Here is a 16,200-nt window from a genome sequence, read left to right as displayed (position 1 = left end):
ATCTGCATATTTGTGACTACCATTTTCTTTGGCTCTACCTTTATCAGGACGAAGAATAAAAACCAAATACTCCACTATAGCACCCAAAAAAAAAAAACACAAAAAAGAAAGTTAAAAATAAACATGTTTATGTTACATTTTTAAAGAAACACGTTTACTTAACCCATTTATATTTTGCTCATCAAGATTTTGCCAAGCTCTAATAATTTAGGCTACTAAAGTTATCTATTCAACAATTAAATTTGACTTCCAATGCAACACAAGCCAATCACCATATAAGCCTAACAAGAAGAAGAAGAAGAAGAAGAAGAAAGAAAGAAAAAAAGACTTCCAATATTCAACCATTCTTATTTATTATTGAAACATTGGACAGGTTTTTATTCACATACACTATATATGATATTATGATCTAATCAATACAAGGCCATCACCACCATCAAGCAAGCAATTTCACAAACAATGATGAGAAAGCAATGCTTCACACATTTACAGAGTGTTTATGGCCGGGGCGTGCCAGCTCAGCAGGCCGGGTCGTGCCAGCTCAGCAGGCCGGGTCGTGCTCCGACGATTGCCTCAGCTGCTTGCTTCCGTGTTCGGGCAAGAGACTTTCGGACGCTGCTCTCTTTTGTCTCATCTGCAACGACAATGACTGTCCAAGTTCGCTCATAAACCAGTTTACGTGATTATAGAAAAATATTCGAACACGGTATTTGAATTGGTTGTGTTTTGGAAGTTCTTAGTGTTTTTAGAGTTAGGATATAATTTAATTAGTTTGGTTTATAAGAGAAACAGGTTGTTTAAGTTGGAAAATACATCTTAACTTTATTGGGTAATAGATCTTAATTTTTTTTTTTTGGGACTAAAAATGATACAAAATCAATAGTTAAAAATGATCTTTTACGCATAGACCAAAATGACAAGAATTATGTGTACTAAACTGCATTAATTAAATAATTTATTATATAAGGCTAAAATGCTACAAAATCAATTGTTAAAGGATCCTTTAACACATAGACCAAAATGACAGGAACTATATGTGTTAAAATGCCTTAATTAGATAGAAATATTTGGATAGGATATCAGAATAGAACAGAACTTCTTTTTAGCCTAAATGACTTAAATTATAGGTTTTAGATAATAACTGAAAATTTTAGGACTGGTTTTCCTACCAAAACACTTATTGAAGTTGATTTTGTCACTATTGTTTATAAATACATTATTTGGGTCTACTTTGTTGTGAAAAAAATATTAATGACTGACCTTCTCTTCGGCGCGCTGATAAATGTGCCTCAGGAGAATATTTTTGCTCTCAGTCGTTACTACTGAAAAAGAGATTTTAAAATAACCCGTTAATACGTAAACACGACATGTTATGTGTACATATAGACCAAGATCGCATCGGAAAAATTTCCTTTCTCGCACGAGGCTCGTAATTAAAAAAATAATTACCTTGATCGGGCGGTGGAAGTGTTCGGCTGTGAGTCGGCTTATATGTTGAAGGAATCGCCTTCTACAGAAAAACACAAAATTAAAATAAATTAAATAATTAATATGGTGAACATGGTTTTACTAAGAGCAGGGGACCACATTTTCTTTGTTTCCTTGGGTAAGTTGCCAAACCAAGAATCATATTTTAAAAAAAAAGGCGTATTCTTGATGCGATAGCATGTTTTTTCTAAGACTGACATGTTAATATATAAACTATATACACAAGAAACAAACATAAATGTAACTGTTTGAACTAGGAAATCCTCAAATTTCAGATCATCAAAGCAACAAATTAAGTTACCATCTTCTGATTCTCACTAGAAATATTATCGAAATTGACAAAGAACTCAAAGTAGAGTCCATCATAAAATGCAACGCCATTTTTTTCGAAACGTCTCAAAAGTTCATCAATGAAACCTGTTTCCCAAGATCTTACTTAATTTTGGTATTTTTGTGATATCATGTTTGACTATTTCTTTTTCCTTAAATTTAGGAATTCTACCGTGATACCGAATAATCATTCAATCTCTTCTTTAAGTTTCAATAATGGGCTGTTTCTATGTTCACTAGGAAAACCTCAAATTTCAGACCATCAAGAAATACTTGTAATACTCACTAAAAACCGATCAAGATGATAAATAGTTCAGAGTAGAGAAAATCGTAAAATGAAATGGCATTTTTTCAACATGTCTTGAAAGTTCATCAGTTAAAACCGTTTCTCAAAATCATAATTGAACATTCAAGAAATAACGTATTAAAAAAATTAGCTTGGTTGAGACTTAAGAGTAACAATGGCGGCAAAAACCCACAAACACCGACCAGTCAAATACCCATAAACCATTTCACATCTTCTTGACCGTGAACGAGAAGCACAGCCCAACAAAATGCGATCTTTTTCACATCCCAACTCAGCAAACGGGAAAAGGGATTCATTACGTAGCATAATCGAAACGAATTGAGCCGAAACAGTAAGAAAGAAGAATTAGATCAGCGAAGAGACTCACAGAAGGATTGGAAGGATCGGAGGGTCGGATCTGACTGAAGTTGTGAGGGTCGTACGACGGTAAGTCGCCGAGCATGGACCCCATTTTTGATCGCCAAAACCAAAACCCTTGGGCTCTTTTGATTTTCTATTCCAATTGAAACCCAAAATTATGGATTGTTAAGATAGGAAGAGTATAAAAAGTGAGTTCAAAAGGAGAAGAAAAGCAAGCTGAGCTTTCTCTGCCTGATTCCAGAAACCAGCTCAGCACAGACGACCCAAGTACGTATCTGGTGAGTTGTCCAAACGAAATGTGTTCGCACTGCATATTCTTTTAGCTTTCATTTATCTCCTAATATTTGTAATTTTAGATTATAAGAAGAAAATAACAAATGATATACAATATTATGTTACATAAAAGAAATAGTAAAATCTTAATATAGCTATATAGTTTTCAAACATTGAAATCATATTTTGGCCAATTTTTAATTAATAATTAAAAATTATCCACTCTAATTATTCAATTTAATAAAAAAAATATATATCAATAATATAGACAACAATTTATTAATTATCACCGATTATTAACTATATACAATTTAGAAAGGAAAAAAAAACATAAAATTTAACATTACGACAAAAACCTACCATCAAAAGTTTTTATTAATTTTTTTTATCAATTATATACATGATTTAAAAGAAAGAAACAAAAAATAAAATGTTATTGCACAAACACATAAATTGCTCTACCATCCGGACACTTCGATCCCACACTTGATGAAGAAGCCCGATCTTTGGAGTCTATATTCACACGATATCCATTGCAAATCGAGTGTCACCCTTGACCAAGAAATGCCAAATGATATATTTTTGCGACATCCTTTACGGAGCACAGAATTACATAATTTGGAGGATCTCCTCATCTTCCCCCATTGTGAACATGTCACCAATCAACTCGACATCTCACTCACTCAAAGCCAACTTAAGATCACACGTCTTCAAACCAACCAACATAGATGGGGGTCGATAAGAGAGGAGCGTCACGGTTGCGCGATCCACCTATTCTTTAAGTACTCCATCGTTTTTCCGTTATCAATCCGCTGCATAGTCCGCATCAAAATTTGTCCCTTCCCCACGAGAGACTCCTTGAAATAAATAAAAATCGGGAACCGCACAAGGCATATATGTCACATTCAATAAAATAAATGCATGAAGCACTCTCAAGTCACCAAAGTTTTCGCATAATGAATGACTCACCAAACATTTTTTTTTGCCAATAATGGCTTGTTGAAGACCCCAACTTCTCAAAATCCTACACATCGCCGACCACTTCAAAAATTTCATAGCTCATTTTTAAAAAAAAGTTCATGCTTTCTCTTGTCTTGTAAATACAAAAAGAAAAAAAAAAAACTGTAAAGCAATGAGTTATTTTTGGAATATAAATGAGACATGAGTTATTTTCAGAAAGGTAATAAGCTAGCTCGAATACTTTCGGCCTAAAGAATTTGGATCTGGCCAATTGGGCTATGTAACGACCCGCCGGGTCGATAACCGCTAAGAGACTAATTCCGCACTGAAACATCCAAATTTGGTGAAGCACCGAATCACTCCTCTTCACCAACCAACCGCTAGGTTTTTTTTTCTTCTCCTTTCTCTCTCTTTTAAAACCCCTTTTGCCCTCTAAGTAAACTCTCTTCCTTTCTCTCTCTAAGGAAAACTAAAAATCCTAGAGAGAGAAAGCACCGGTGTGAGCTTGAAGAAGCGGCCATGGCTGCTCCGGAAGCTCCTCTCCGATACGTCGGCGTCTGCCGACAGTCCGCCGCTTTTCGCCTGATGAAGCAAATGGTTTTTTTTTTTTTCCTCTCAAAAATAAAAAAAAAAACGAACTTTTTTATGTTTTCTGTTTGGATTTGTGTTTTTAGGGTTTGTGGTTTGTGATTGTTTTAGGGCTGGGAAGAAGGAGAAGGGCTAGGCAAAGACAAGCAAGGAATCAAAGGACACGTTCGAGTAAAAAACAAGCAAGACACTGTTGGTAAGTCCGTTCATTGGATATTTTGAGTTTTTTTGTAGTTTGAAGGAATAAATAAAATTTCCCTTTGGTAATTCATCAATTGAAGCTCTTTTTGCATATTCTTTTGACAATTTAGGATTAATTTGATTTTCTTTTAACGTGGAATAGGTATTGGCATAGACAAGCCAAATGAATGGGCTTTTGACACCACTCAATTTGACAGTATTCTCAAAAGGTTGAAAGTGGTGAGTTTTCAGAAACTGAAAATTTGTTCTTGACATAGTTGGTGATTACTAATCAGTTATGCACTTTTGTTTTCGCAGCAAACAGCTCAGCCCGTTGAAAAAGGTAGGGATATAATGGGTATTATTTGCTCAGCGCTGGGTTTAAATTTGTGATCTTTGTCATGGAATAATTCTGTATTTTATAGATGATAAGAAGAAAAGTGAGAAAGAGAACGAGTCGGAAGTTTCTGCCCATGTTGAGGAGAAAGTGGTTAAGACTACTCGACCGCAGGGAAGGTCAGTTTCATATATCTATACATATATGTATATATACTCTTTGTTCCTACTCTTATTGCTCATTAGCTCACCATCTTAATATTTAGGCGTTACTTGCGATAATCAGGTACAAGAGAAGAGAGAAAGGGAAGCTTGTTCATGCATATTCAGCGAAGGATCTCGAGGGAATCCTAGTAAGTTCATACGCTGGATTTTCTTTTCTTCAGTAGTCTCTTTCCTCTTTCAGTAAAGGGGAAAGAAGGATTGATTGCTCTTATAACTAGTGAAAATAGGTTTAGTGTTATATCTTCTATGGACTTAAGGCATTGGTTATATGTTATAGCTTATTGTCTGTCCATATACTGAACCAATGTGCCATTCAATCGATGCCTTTGCCTCAGTTAAAGGCGGAAGTAGCATTGGAAAGTTAATGGGGTTAACTTTCTTTGGGAAGTCAGGTAAATTGATGATACAACCACTTAATGTTGTATACACTTCATTATATATTTACGGCTCAATGAGCTTGTGAATATACATGAAAACATAACATCGCTTCGACAAGCAAACTAGTCATATTCTGGCATGTCTTCTATTGTATGTGATTCTGATTCCATGCGAGTTCCGGTGCAGTTGACGAGTTCTGTATTGTTTTAAATTTATTTTATTTTACTTAAAAAATGAACAGGTGAAAAAGAAGGCAGAAGAAGAAGATGAGATAGATCCAAGTCCAAATGAGGAATTGGAGTCAGAGATGGCATCCGAAATGGATACCTCAGTTTCCCAAGGTAAAATCCCGAAGGCAAATGTTGATGTTTTCTAAAATCATGGATGCTGTAGTATAATAATCAATTCATTTTGAGTCGTAGTTTTGTCATACACGAATTTTTCTGTGTCCTTGTATGTGTTGTGTTTCTTGGATCACTGATTGACAATCATATCTTACATGATTCATAATCGTTTAAACGATCGGGGTTAAAGTGATGAAACTTTGAGGCGAGCATTATTTGCATGAAACAGGTATAAGTTAACTAGCTCGCACGTGATTCACTCTGTTATTTCTTAGGAACCATTATCATTAAATGTATTTGACTTCACTTGTGCATAGAAGCATGTAGAGCATGATTTGTCTGTATAAATGATTTCATAACCTTATATTTTCTCGGCTCTTGAATTAACCATTTCTTGAATGTTCATTGCTCATTCTCATTTGAGTATAGAGAATCGTCAATGATGTAAATACTTCGACACATACAGGAATCTTGCAGGAGGAGATTTCCCCGAACTGGTGGGGATTCAAAAGTGGATTCGTCTCTGGCGGCTTTCTAGGTGCAGAATCCAAAAAGAAGTTCAAAAAGGGTAAAATCTCAAAGGAGAGAACTGCTTTTCACGAGGATGACCAAGAGAATCTATACAACCTTGTCCAAGTAAGTACCAAGAGACTGGTATAAACTTTTATTTTTCTTCCCTTTATAAATTTTTATACACTAGTTAATGTGTAGCATTAAATATTTGTTCTTTTCTCTATTTCGTGTTTTATAAATTTGTGCCATGACTATATTTAGGATAAATCCACTACGGGGAAGCAAGGGCTTGGAATTAAGGACCGAACGAAGAAAATAGCCGGTTGCTACTTTCAGGGGAAGAAGACTTCATTTAGCGACAGCGAAGAAGAAGAAGAAGATTCTAGCGATCAGGATTGCTCTGACGAAGAAGAACTCTCCGATGTCCCTATCGAAAAACAAACAATGAAAGAACCTAAAATAAAGTTGAAAAAGCTCTGTAAGAAGCTTCTCCGCGAGGTTAGTCTCCTCCTAAATTCTGGACAGTCTTATCTGCACTCATAATTTTACTATTTACTGATCACAGCCCTCCTTTCAGATACCCAGCGAGTCTATTAAGTTGAAAGATCTGAAAGCCTTGATTGACGAACGTTCGGCTTCTGTTTTCTCCGATTTCTCTTCGAAGAAAGATGCTCTTTCTTTCCTTAAATTAAAGGTATATTTCTCATTCAGCTCGAAATTTGTGTCAAGTTTTTAAACTCACATTTTCTATGCCTTGTTTTGTTGGTTGGGCAGCTCTCGGGTGGCAAAAAGTTCGTTGTAGAAGGAAAGAGAGTTAGGCTTGCCTCTTCTAAGAGAAGCTAAATATATTATTTTTTGAGGAAATTTTGAGAAGCCATTATTTATATGCCAGAGATTTTGAGGTGTCCGTGTGCGTGATCTGTACATTGCATTTGAGTTCTTCATATTTAAAACCTGCGTGTATCAATTGATTAGAAAGCAGTGCAACAATACAATTCTATTCATCAATTCTCATTAGAAAAAAGATATATATCTAATTTGGCTGTGTTGTGGACAATGGTGCATGAAAAGCACTTATTGACAAAATGGTGATTATTATTTTTTGGTATGAAATTATATTGGCATGTTTTGGTTCATATATAATTGGCTTGTACGATTTTCTTTGCTATGAACTTCCCTAGAAAGTCATAACCTTGGCAATACAGAGCTTCTATTTCCGCTCTTTTCCCTCTTTCAACCATGAAAGCTAGCTCTTGTTTGTAACTCTCCTGTAGATATATATTCAGCCTTAAAAGATTTGAGAGAGAGAGAGAGAGAGAGAGAGAGAGAGAGAGAGAAAATCATCTATATACCTGCAATATCTCAGATGACATCAAGCTTCTAGCAATTTGCAGGTCCTTGGGGCTCAATGGAATTAAGGACTCTGCAAGTATGAAATCCATATCATCTCCTCTCAGTCCAAGCCACTTCACATTGCAAGCTACCAAAGAAAATAATATGAACATAAATAAGTAAAAAAACTTGATTGTAAATAATATACAACATAAGAAAGAAAAGTTACCGTATCGGTATGCCTCTAATCCCATGCCTAAGCTTCCAAACTTAAATGTGCATAGGATGGCTAGTCCAGCTGGATTCCTTGCGTACATTCATAGTTGCAGAGTTTTACACATAAGATACAAGAACGAAAAAAAAAAAACAGAAATTTAAAACATACCAGTCAACCACTGCAAGAATCGGGAGTTCCGGAAAAGCCCGGCTCATTCGGTGAAGCAAAAACCTACACTGATTACCAAGCTTTAGATACTAAGCATTACTATCAGATGATTTCATTACCACCGACTCTGTGAATCTCACCTTGTGGCCATGTCTGGATAGCCTTTAGCTGTGATGAGAATGCTTGGGATTTGGTTAAAAAACCGATCCTCGGCTAGCCGCTGGAAAATCGCGTGCTAAACGATTCCAAATTGCTCAGATAATATGTCTCTAGAAATCGCGATACGAAAGCAACACTCGCTGGAGATTTCGCAAATACCTTTTCGACAATGATGATGTACCGTGCATCGCTCTCCAGTACCAATTTATCCAAAAGGTTCAAGTCCCCGGAAATTGGATAGCCGGAGGAACCACACAGAGAGCAATCCACAGCCTTCTGATTTGGCTCCTATCTCCGCCATTAAAATAATCGGTACACCATCAAAAAAATTAACTAGAACGATAAAGCTAAATCACACACGTTCGTCGACATATATGACAGAGATATCATATGAGCTGTGAATACCTGAAGAATTATTCGACCAGCAACGAGCCCTCGGCTCGAGGCCATAATTCCGAGGCTGTACCTGCTGCACCGGAGCAACGCCACAATATCTGTTGAAAAAATCACCGAAAAAACTGTTATAGATAAGATAGAGAAAAAAAAATGTTATTACTAGATATAAAAAAAAGACCTTGGATAGTCCTATTGACTTCGATCTGAGATGAGAAGTAATCAGGAGAATCACAGATCAGCTTGTAGAAAAGCTCTCTCTGTGTCACTCGCTTCTCTTGAGATACAATCTTATAGCACATCTCCATCACCTTCCACACTATTAGAAAGAAAATAGATTTTGATTCAAATAAAATTCTCGCGAGTGCCAAACAGAGGAAGAAAAAAAAAATTGGTAAATGGAATAAAAGTTAACGACCTCTGATAAACGCTTTACAAGTGTTGGTTCGCAACAGAGATCTGGTGCATATCGATCGTGAAAGAAAAATCCACGAAACTTCTGTCGAAATTCCCTGGCTCACGCGTCCATTGCTAGAGTTTCTTGCGATCTACGCATCAAAATCAAAGCACCGCAAAATATTGTGTTTATCCGGTGTTTTGATTGATAGCCAAGAGAATTAGTGTAGTTTTCAGAGTAAGAAACTGAAATTTTGCATACCAGAGGAAGATCTGAGATCGCAGGAGAAGAGGAAGTCAATATTTTGAGGAAATTGAGGACTGCGACTTCGATCCTAGGTAGGACCTGATTGATTGAAAATTGAAATCACGATCTTTATATACGCTCATGATCTATATATAAATCTGTGTATGTGTACCTGAGACGGTGAAAGTATATCGGCGTAACAGAGCTCCTGATCGGAGAAGAAACGAAGTGACGACGATGGATTCGTTGAATCTTCCATTTCTGAGCGCGCGAACTGAGTGGTGGTTTAAAAATTAAGAAGACTCTTCTATAGCGAGAGCTACGATAACGACGTCGTTTGGCTTGAGGCTTGATTGTCTCGAAGTCTAGTTTAATGGGCTTAATAGCCCGTTTGGATTGGAAAGTTTATTTATATTGTCGTTTGAAGGAAAGGGAGTGAAAACATGTCGTTTTGTAGGGAAAGTAATACTTTGTGAGGAAATGTGACAAATATCAAGTGGAAATTATCTGGAATATCGACTTTTCAACTTAATTTTTCAAATTTTCAACCAAATAGTTTTAATCCCGTTAAATATCAAATTCTAATATTTTTTTCACCGTTTATTTGACTTTTTCATTTTAATTTTCATTAATTTCGGAAAAGTTTTTGGTAGCTTATATTGTTGGAACGAGTATAATGAAAACACGCATTTAGGGAACTTTCTCAAAATACTTTAATGTACAAAAACATTAATGATAAATATGTTGATAAACTGCATTTAATAAACACCTACTATGGCATGATAAATTTATAGAAAATTTAATACCACTAAACGACAAGAAAAATGCGATTAGTTTATCCTTGGAAACGAATATTCAGAGTAGATTAGGGTTTCCCCAACTAATAATGAAATTAAGCATTTGTCCGTTATTCAGATGAAATTTTCTCAGATGCTTTGTAATGCAGATGGAAATAAACATATCAAGTGTTTCAATCAAATTTGGAAGTATTTGTTTCGATGTTAAACTATATTTTCTCTCATCACATAGCTGCTACATGTTATAGTTTGCAAATTAAAGAAGCATTTGACATTGATCATCATATAGTCAAGTGCACAATTAATGTTCTATTTACACGAAGAAACCCTCACAAGGAACGGTGTATATATTATTATTATTATTTGAACTTAAAGTGATAAATTATTGCGGCAATATCTATGCATATAGGGTCTAATTTCTAAATATGCATATATAAATATTATTAACCAATTGACTCGTTCAAAGCTCGGTGGCTAAAAAAACCCTTTGCTAGCACCGCGTTGTACAATCTATAAATCTAAAACCCTAAGTTGGCCATTATGTGGTCCCAAGAGGCTCTTTTTTATTATTATTATTTCCCTTCATGTCACGTAACTATAATATATCATCACTCTCTCGTCATAGCTTCTAATATATAGGAAAGGAGTAAAGAAACAAGTTTATAAATATATATTGACTTAGGAATACATCATTAAATATATAAAATAAAATAAAATAATAATAAACCTCATCATAATTAAGAAAAATTTAACCATTTCATATAAGAAATACTTTGCTGTTGCTGTTATACAATGTCAACGTGACATATATGTGACTCTGTCTGACATTCACCCCACCTCTAAATTCATGTAAAATTTAATATAGAATACTAAAAAAGTAGACAAAAAATAAGTATATATTTATATACGGATCCCCCTCAATTATCATTTTTTAAATCAATTTATTTTTATTTAATTATTTATATTATTGCACATAAAAATATTATTTTTCTAGCTCAAACCCTGTGTGTGAAAATTATCATTATTAAACAGTTATAGTACTGTAAATTAATCATAAGTATCATGTTGTGTGCTTATTTTTGAACGTTTTTCTTCATAGTATTCTTCCCCGAAAAGAGATCGCCAAAGAATAATTTTAACAGGTTGCAAAGTCTATTACTGACTGACTGACCTTTTTTTTTCTAATATATTTGTTTTTCAATATCTTTGACTAGCTAGAACATATCTTGCATTTAGCTGCGTATTTGCGTTCACTCCACAAACTAGATAATATATATTGTTATCTAGTTAAAATAAATGTTTATTTTTTATGTGCAACTTGGATCTTCAGTCCTGCTGGATTTTTTTGTCGCTTTTGTCCACCTCAGACTAGGCGTAGTTATATTGCTTTCAAAGAAAAGTTCAATGATTCTTTTATACAAATGGGAAGTGAGAGATAGGGAATATTATAAACAAAAAAGAGACACACGAGGGCTTATTGTAGTGCCTAAGCTACACATTAATTTCCTATTCTATATATATGTATGTGGGGAGATAATAGAGGGACCAACCAAAAGTACTATCAATATTCTCTCTCTCATACATACACCTATATGAATATCCCAATCAATAAATGGACAATCTATATACAACCACTATTAATCCACACCATAATCCAATTTCACAACTGAATATGACGTCCATAAGAGCTCCAACAAGGCAAAAGGGGGAGAACAAGAATCTAATAATCATGCATAAAGATTTTCGCAACTTTCATATTTGATACATTTAGATATGCAAGTTAAAGCTTGGAATATAGCACGCGAAATCACGATTGTTGATTGGTGCACGTATACCGATCTATGATTCTTTTAATACTTGTTGAGTCAATAGATTTAAATTTTCATACCGAGGCCATCAAAATCACAACTCAAATTGAATTTCTAAAATGAGAAAAAAAAAGTGTCATAATACGAAAAAAAACGACTTTACAACCGAGAATAAAAATCCTTGAATGCTAAATTAAAAAATCGTTAATACAAATTTCTGAGTCAATAGTTCATAATTTCATATTGTTCGTACTCAAATTGAATTTCAAAAACTAGAGAAAATATGTGTTTCATATAATACGACAAAAATTGCTTTACAACCCTCGAATGCTAAATAAAAACCCCTAAGTACAAAATATTCTTGGCAATATAGTAACTAAACATATTGTTTATAAGGATATTTTCTAACTATTTCTACCTCCATTCTATTTAATTATTTATTAATATATTGTGTGAACTATTCTAATTGTGAATTGTTCGAACAATTTCGCTCATTCGAGCTTTTCACAATCATAAACTCCAAAAGGGAAAAAAGAAAAAAGAATATAATAGCTACGCATAAAGATTATTGCTATTTTTTTTATATTTGATATTTTGTATGCAACAAAAAATTTGGGATATCACATAAAAGTTATACAACGACTGTTATTCGTGCCAGGAATACTAAATTAAAAACCCTAAGAATAAAATGTTCTTAAGCTAAGTTCATAAACTTCAAAAGGGAAAAAAAGAAAAAAAGAATATAATAGCTACGCTTACGCGTAAAGATTATTGCAATTTTTTTTATATATATTTGATATTTTTTATGCAACAAAAAAATTGGGATATCACACGAAAGTACGACGACTGTTATTCGTGCCCCGGAATACTAAATTAAAAACCCTAAGAACAAAATGATCTTAAGCTAAACATATTTTTAAAGAATACTTTCTTACGATATCTTTTCTCCATTTATTTTAATTATTATTTATGAAGACGTCGTGTAAACTAACTATTCTTAAATTCAACTGTTCCAACAATTTCGACTACTCAAGTCTATCACATAAGAACAAGGCCGAAAAACACATGTTGCTTATCTGGTTATTAGACGAAACATATGTGAAGCCGCTAATAAACCTTTATTTTACTATATAATATATGTTTTTAAAATATAACAAAAACACATAATCATATATTTGACCAAGATTATCTATAAGGATGATTTAACCAATCACGCGGCTAAGCCGACATATTGAAAACAAGAAACCAAAAGAAGAGTTAATAGCGTGGAGATTCAAATCCCTTTTACAAACTTCCAAATTAACGGTCACGGTGACTTCATTTAACGTTTCTCGCACGTACTAAGCCCTTTTCTGACATTTACATAAAATCTAAACCATAGATATTTATATTATTATATAATATAATATTACACTCGCGCGGCAACTGGGCTAGAGGCTATAGCTAAAAGCTAAATATAATAATATATGCATGACAACTGTATATCCCACGGAAGCGAGTTCGTAAAAATAAACCCTCGCGAGTGTGATTATTAATTTTTTTTTTTCTTTCTATATTTAACAACCCTTCTGACTTTTGCAAAAGTCAACTCGCTATTGTAAATGCAAAAGTGGGGCTATTTAGTTTTTTTTCCTCCATAAGCTTTTGATGGTTTTCTTTAGTTGTTTTGTATAAAACCCGAATTCTATATGCTTAAAATTTCACACATCAGAACAAAAATAAAAAAAGAAAACCCATCCTCTCTCTCTCTCTCTCTCTCTCTCTCTCTATAAATCTCTCTCTCTCTCTCTGAATTATATTTGTATAAAATGGACGACTGGGATTTGCTAGCCGTGGTGAGAGGAAGAAACAGCAGCAACTACAACATAGAAATGGAATCTCCAACAATATCTTCATATATAAACAATATTATTGATGATGATAATAATATCATCACCACCAATTACAACATGGAATTATCATCTCCGAGGGCTCAATTCCAAGATGATGATCACTTCCTCTTCAACGCTTACCCTAACCTCTCCGAGACCGCGACGGCCTTCGATGAGCTCGAGGAGCTCTACAAGCCGTTCTACCCCGCGGGACCCGCTTCTCTCTCCTCGTCCTCGACCTCTGCTCTCTCTCCTCTCGTCTCTCTCCCCGAACAAGCTCAGGAAGTTCGCGCCGCGCCTCAGCCGAGAATCGCCAAAGAACCGGCCAGCAAGTACAAGAAGAGGTAATATTTACTTCTTATTTTAGCTAGTGGTGATTTATCATAAGAAAAATCACACTTTAGGTTTGATATATCTTGTATAAGTAATTAGTAGAGATGTATAGAGATTGCTGAATATTGGTATGTATATTAAACAAAAAAAAAAAAAAATTAAAGCCCTATATTGATTTTTTTTTTTTAATCATGTGATGATCATCTCTACCAATAATAAATTAAAAACATGTTCTAGCTAGCTAATAGTACAACTAGTGCATAAAATTGTGATACATATCAAGGCCAATTAACCAACAAATTAAACCCTAATTTCTTGTTCTCTAAATCAAATTAGGAAGCATGATAGCTAGTATTACAAGAAGCACACAAATTGTGACACACATATCAAGCTCAATCAATTAAAAAAAATCTTAATTCTTTAGTTTTCTAAATCGAATTTGGACGCGTGTAAAATGATGGTCACAGGAAGAATCAACAGAAGAGAGTCGTGAAAGAGGTGAGAGAAGACGGGTTGGGATCGGACATGTGGGCTTGGAGAAAGTACGGTCAGAAGCCGATAAAGGGATCGCCTTTCCCGAGGAGCTACTACCGATGCAGCTCCTCAAAGGGTTGCTCGGCTCGCAAGCAAGTCGAGCGAAGCCCCTCAGACCCTTCTCTCTTCATCATAACCTACACCGCCGATCACACCCATCCCCACCCGGCTCGTCGCAACTCCCTCGCCGGGACCACTCGCACCAAATCCACCCCGGGCCCACTTCCGGTGGGCCCGTCAGACAAGAGGGCCCGCGTAATTAAAAATAGTGGTCTAGATCACGAGTTATCGGCACCAAAGGGTGACGTTTTTGTTAAGACGGAGTGCGATGATCACGACCAATCGTCGTCGGATTTGTTTGCGGAGCTTGATGCTTGCGAATTCGTGGCCTCGAATGCTAGTAATGATGAAGATCGTCGTCGTAATCAATCGGATTTGTTGTTTTTTGACGATCGGTTATTTGTTGACCTTAATGATAGTAATAATTGGTTCGTTGACCAATACAGCAACTCAACGCTCACCGGTGCTTGCTGACAAGAATTATAAAGAGGGTTCGTACAGATATAATTATCAGTCAACGAGTGTATCTTTTATATATATAGATAAGAGGATTAATTTACTGGAGTGAAGTCATGGTATATGTAATTTTCGATTTTGAATTAGCAACTAATTATTTAATACGTGAGAAGATAGAGATATATATAGTTTCGATCGGATATCATGTAAAGAATAATTTGTAGTGTAATTTATGCGATTGCTAGTCTTTCACTTTTAAGTTTTAACGATATATTGTTCGTCTCAATTTTCGAGATTTTTTTTTTTTTTTTTTTTTGGCAATAATGATGATAGGGATACCAGTTGAAATGATGAGCGAAATCGGCTTCTTTTGAGCGTGTTTTTTTTAACTTCATAGGATCGGATTTTTTAGGACGAAATAATATAATTATAGTTTAATGTAAGAACAAAATATCATACGGACTCAATTGTACGTTATGTGCAACTTCAGTTTATTGCAGCATAGACTTATTTGTTGAGATAAATATCTAATTAATTGAGATGAGCTGAGTTTGAAGGCGAGAACAGAAGACATGACTAGTGTCTAGTCTGTTTTGTTTTGTTTTCGTCTTTGTAAATTATTTTATTTTAAATATTTCGCTGAGTAATTTCAATCATGATTTTTTTTAAGGAGAACTTCAATCATGAATTGAATACTCTCAACTTGGATATATATCTATATTTAGTACAACATACATACACACACACACACACACACACACACACACATATATATATACACACACATACAAATTGAATTAAAATAAAATTTAACAAGCTGACAGTCAAGGGGGGTAATTTTTCATTATTATTATTGCAACGTTATTTTAAATTATAAATCATAGTCCATAGTGATATATAGAAGTTCAAGAAATCACTCTGGGCGGCGTGTGTGAGTATTTAAATGTTGATAAAGATACCTATTTAGTTTTTCTTTTTCTTTTTTTGAAAGGGATATCTATTTCTATTTATGTTAAACTTAGCTGGGGGGTACTTTATATTTTCTTCGCATGATGGTCAAATTTTCAATAACATTTTAGGCAGGTTTTTTATGGGGGAAAATCAATGACCCAAAACACATTACCAAGGATATTTAAAAGACATATAA

At 34.6% G+C, this 16,200-nt stretch overlaps 4 protein-coding genes across 6 annotated transcripts; 2 read left to right on the top strand and 2 right to left on the bottom strand.

Moving 5' to 3' along the window:
• Positions 1–314: 314 nt before the first annotated feature.
• LOC149405626 (DET1 complexing ubiquitin ligase) lies at positions 315–2,803 on the bottom strand. Of its 3 annotated transcripts, XM_089607364.1 has the most exons (5): positions 2,717–2,803; positions 2,493–2,618; positions 1,450–1,510; positions 1,261–1,322; positions 315–649 (listed from the first exon to the last, which is right to left on the bottom strand). In XM_089607364.1, exons 2-5 carry the CDS (start codon positions 2,574–2,576, stop codon positions 542–544), a joined length of 315 nt encoding a protein of 104 aa, XP_089463490.1. In that variant the 5' UTR covers positions 2,577–2,618; positions 2,717–2,803; the 3' UTR covers positions 315–541. The 3 variants fall into 3 exon arrangements, with proteins under 3 accessions (XP_089463490.1, XP_089463489.1, XP_089463488.1); XM_089607363.1 differs by having other exon boundaries at positions 2,493–2,756; XM_089607362.1 differs by lacking the exon at positions 2,717–2,803 and having other exon boundaries at positions 315–634.
• Positions 2,804–4,041: 1,238 nt separating this feature from the next.
• On the top strand, positions 4,042–7,395 carry LOC149405625 (D111/G-patch domain-containing protein). Its single transcript, XM_089607358.1, has 11 exons — positions 4,042–4,315; positions 4,418–4,502; positions 4,650–4,726; positions 4,805–4,829; positions 4,912–5,002; positions 5,109–5,175; positions 5,667–5,766; positions 6,236–6,405; positions 6,544–6,780; positions 6,860–6,976; positions 7,057–7,395. Exons 1-11 carry the CDS (start codon positions 4,238–4,240, stop codon positions 7,123–7,125), a joined length of 1,116 nt encoding a protein of 371 aa, XP_089463484.1. The 5' UTR covers positions 4,042–4,237; the 3' UTR covers positions 7,126–7,395.
• Positions 7,396–7,408: 13 nt separating this feature from the next.
• Positions 7,409–9,453, bottom strand: SPO11-2 (sporulation 11-2). Its single transcript, XM_089607359.1, has 11 exons — positions 9,367–9,453; positions 9,210–9,293; positions 8,970–9,099; positions 8,733–8,870; positions 8,564–8,652; positions 8,318–8,446; positions 8,140–8,234; positions 8,000–8,062; positions 7,844–7,920; positions 7,635–7,762; positions 7,409–7,550 (listed from the first exon to the last, which is right to left on the bottom strand). Exons 1-11 carry the CDS (start codon positions 9,451–9,453, stop codon positions 7,416–7,418), a joined length of 1,155 nt encoding a protein of 384 aa, XP_089463485.1. The 3' UTR covers positions 7,409–7,415.
• Positions 9,454–13,555: 4,102 nt separating this feature from the next.
• LOC149405623 (WRKY transcription factor 22-like) lies at positions 13,556–15,329 on the top strand. The gene is made up of 2 exons (XM_089606559.1): positions 13,556–14,014; positions 14,471–15,329. Exons 1-2 carry the CDS (start codon positions 13,608–13,610, stop codon positions 15,069–15,071), a joined length of 1,008 nt encoding a protein of 335 aa, XP_089462685.1. The 5' UTR covers positions 13,556–13,607; the 3' UTR covers positions 15,072–15,329.
• Positions 15,330–16,200: the final 871 nt, after the last annotated feature.

Source organism: Urtica dioica, chromosome 2 (genome assembly GCF_054948205.1).
Source record: "Urtica dioica subsp. dioica isolate 48M chromosome 2, U.dioica_male_clone48M_v1_H2, whole genome shotgun sequence".
Classification (NCBI taxonomy): domain Eukaryota; kingdom Viridiplantae; phylum Streptophyta; class Magnoliopsida; order Rosales; family Urticaceae; genus Urtica; species Urtica dioica.
The sequence above is the reverse complement of the archived record's forward strand: the minus strand, read 5'-3'. Positions and strand labels throughout refer to the sequence as shown.

What these genes read in the sequence shown, in the direction of transcription:
- LOC149405623 (XM_089606559.1), top strand. Translation starts at nt 13,608, where the DNA reads ATGGACGACTGGGATTTGCTAGCCGTGGTGAGAGGAAGAAACAGCAGC. An exon ending in GCCAGCAAGTACAAGAAGAG is followed by an intron (nt 14,015 to 14,470) that starts GTAATATTTACT and finishes TGATGGTCACAG; the next exon opens with GAAGAATCAACAGAAGAGAG.
- SPO11-2 (XM_089607359.1), bottom strand. Translation starts at nt 9,453, where the DNA reads ATGGAAGATTCAACGAATCCATCGTCGTCACTTCGTTTCTTCTCCGAT. An exon ending in ATTCTTGCAGTGGTTGACTG is followed by an intron (nt 7,921 to 7,999) that starts GTATGTTTTAAA and finishes AATGTACGCAAG; the next exon opens with GAATCCAGCTGGACTAGCCA. An exon ending in ATTAGAGGCATACCGATACG is followed by an intron (nt 7,763 to 7,843) that starts GTAACTTTTCTT and finishes TTTCTTTGGTAG; the next exon opens with CTTGCAATGTGAAGTGGCTT.
- LOC149405625 (XM_089607358.1), top strand. Translation starts at nt 4,238, where the DNA reads ATGGCTGCTCCGGAAGCTCCTCTCCGATACGTCGGCGTCTGCCGACAG. An exon ending in AAACAAGCAAGACACTGTTG is followed by an intron (nt 4,503 to 4,649) that starts GTAAGTCCGTTC and finishes AACGTGGAATAG; the next exon opens with GTATTGGCATAGACAAGCCA. An exon ending in GGATACCTCAGTTTCCCAAG is followed by an intron (nt 5,767 to 6,235) that starts GTAAAATCCCGA and finishes CGACACATACAG; the next exon opens with GAATCTTGCAGGAGGAGATT.
- LOC149405626 (XM_089607364.1), bottom strand. Translation starts at nt 2,576, where the DNA reads ATGGGGTCCATGCTCGGCGACTTACCGTCGTACGACCCTCACAACTTC. An exon ending in ACTTCCACCGCCCGATCAAG is followed by an intron (nt 1,323 to 1,449) that starts GTAATTATTTTT and finishes TCTCTTTTTCAG; the next exon opens with TAGTAACGACTGAGAGCAAA. An exon ending in ATCAGCGCGCCGAAGAGAAG is followed by an intron (nt 650 to 1,260) that starts GTCAGTCATTAA and finishes GAACTTGGACAG; the next exon opens with TCATTGTCGTTGCAGATGAG.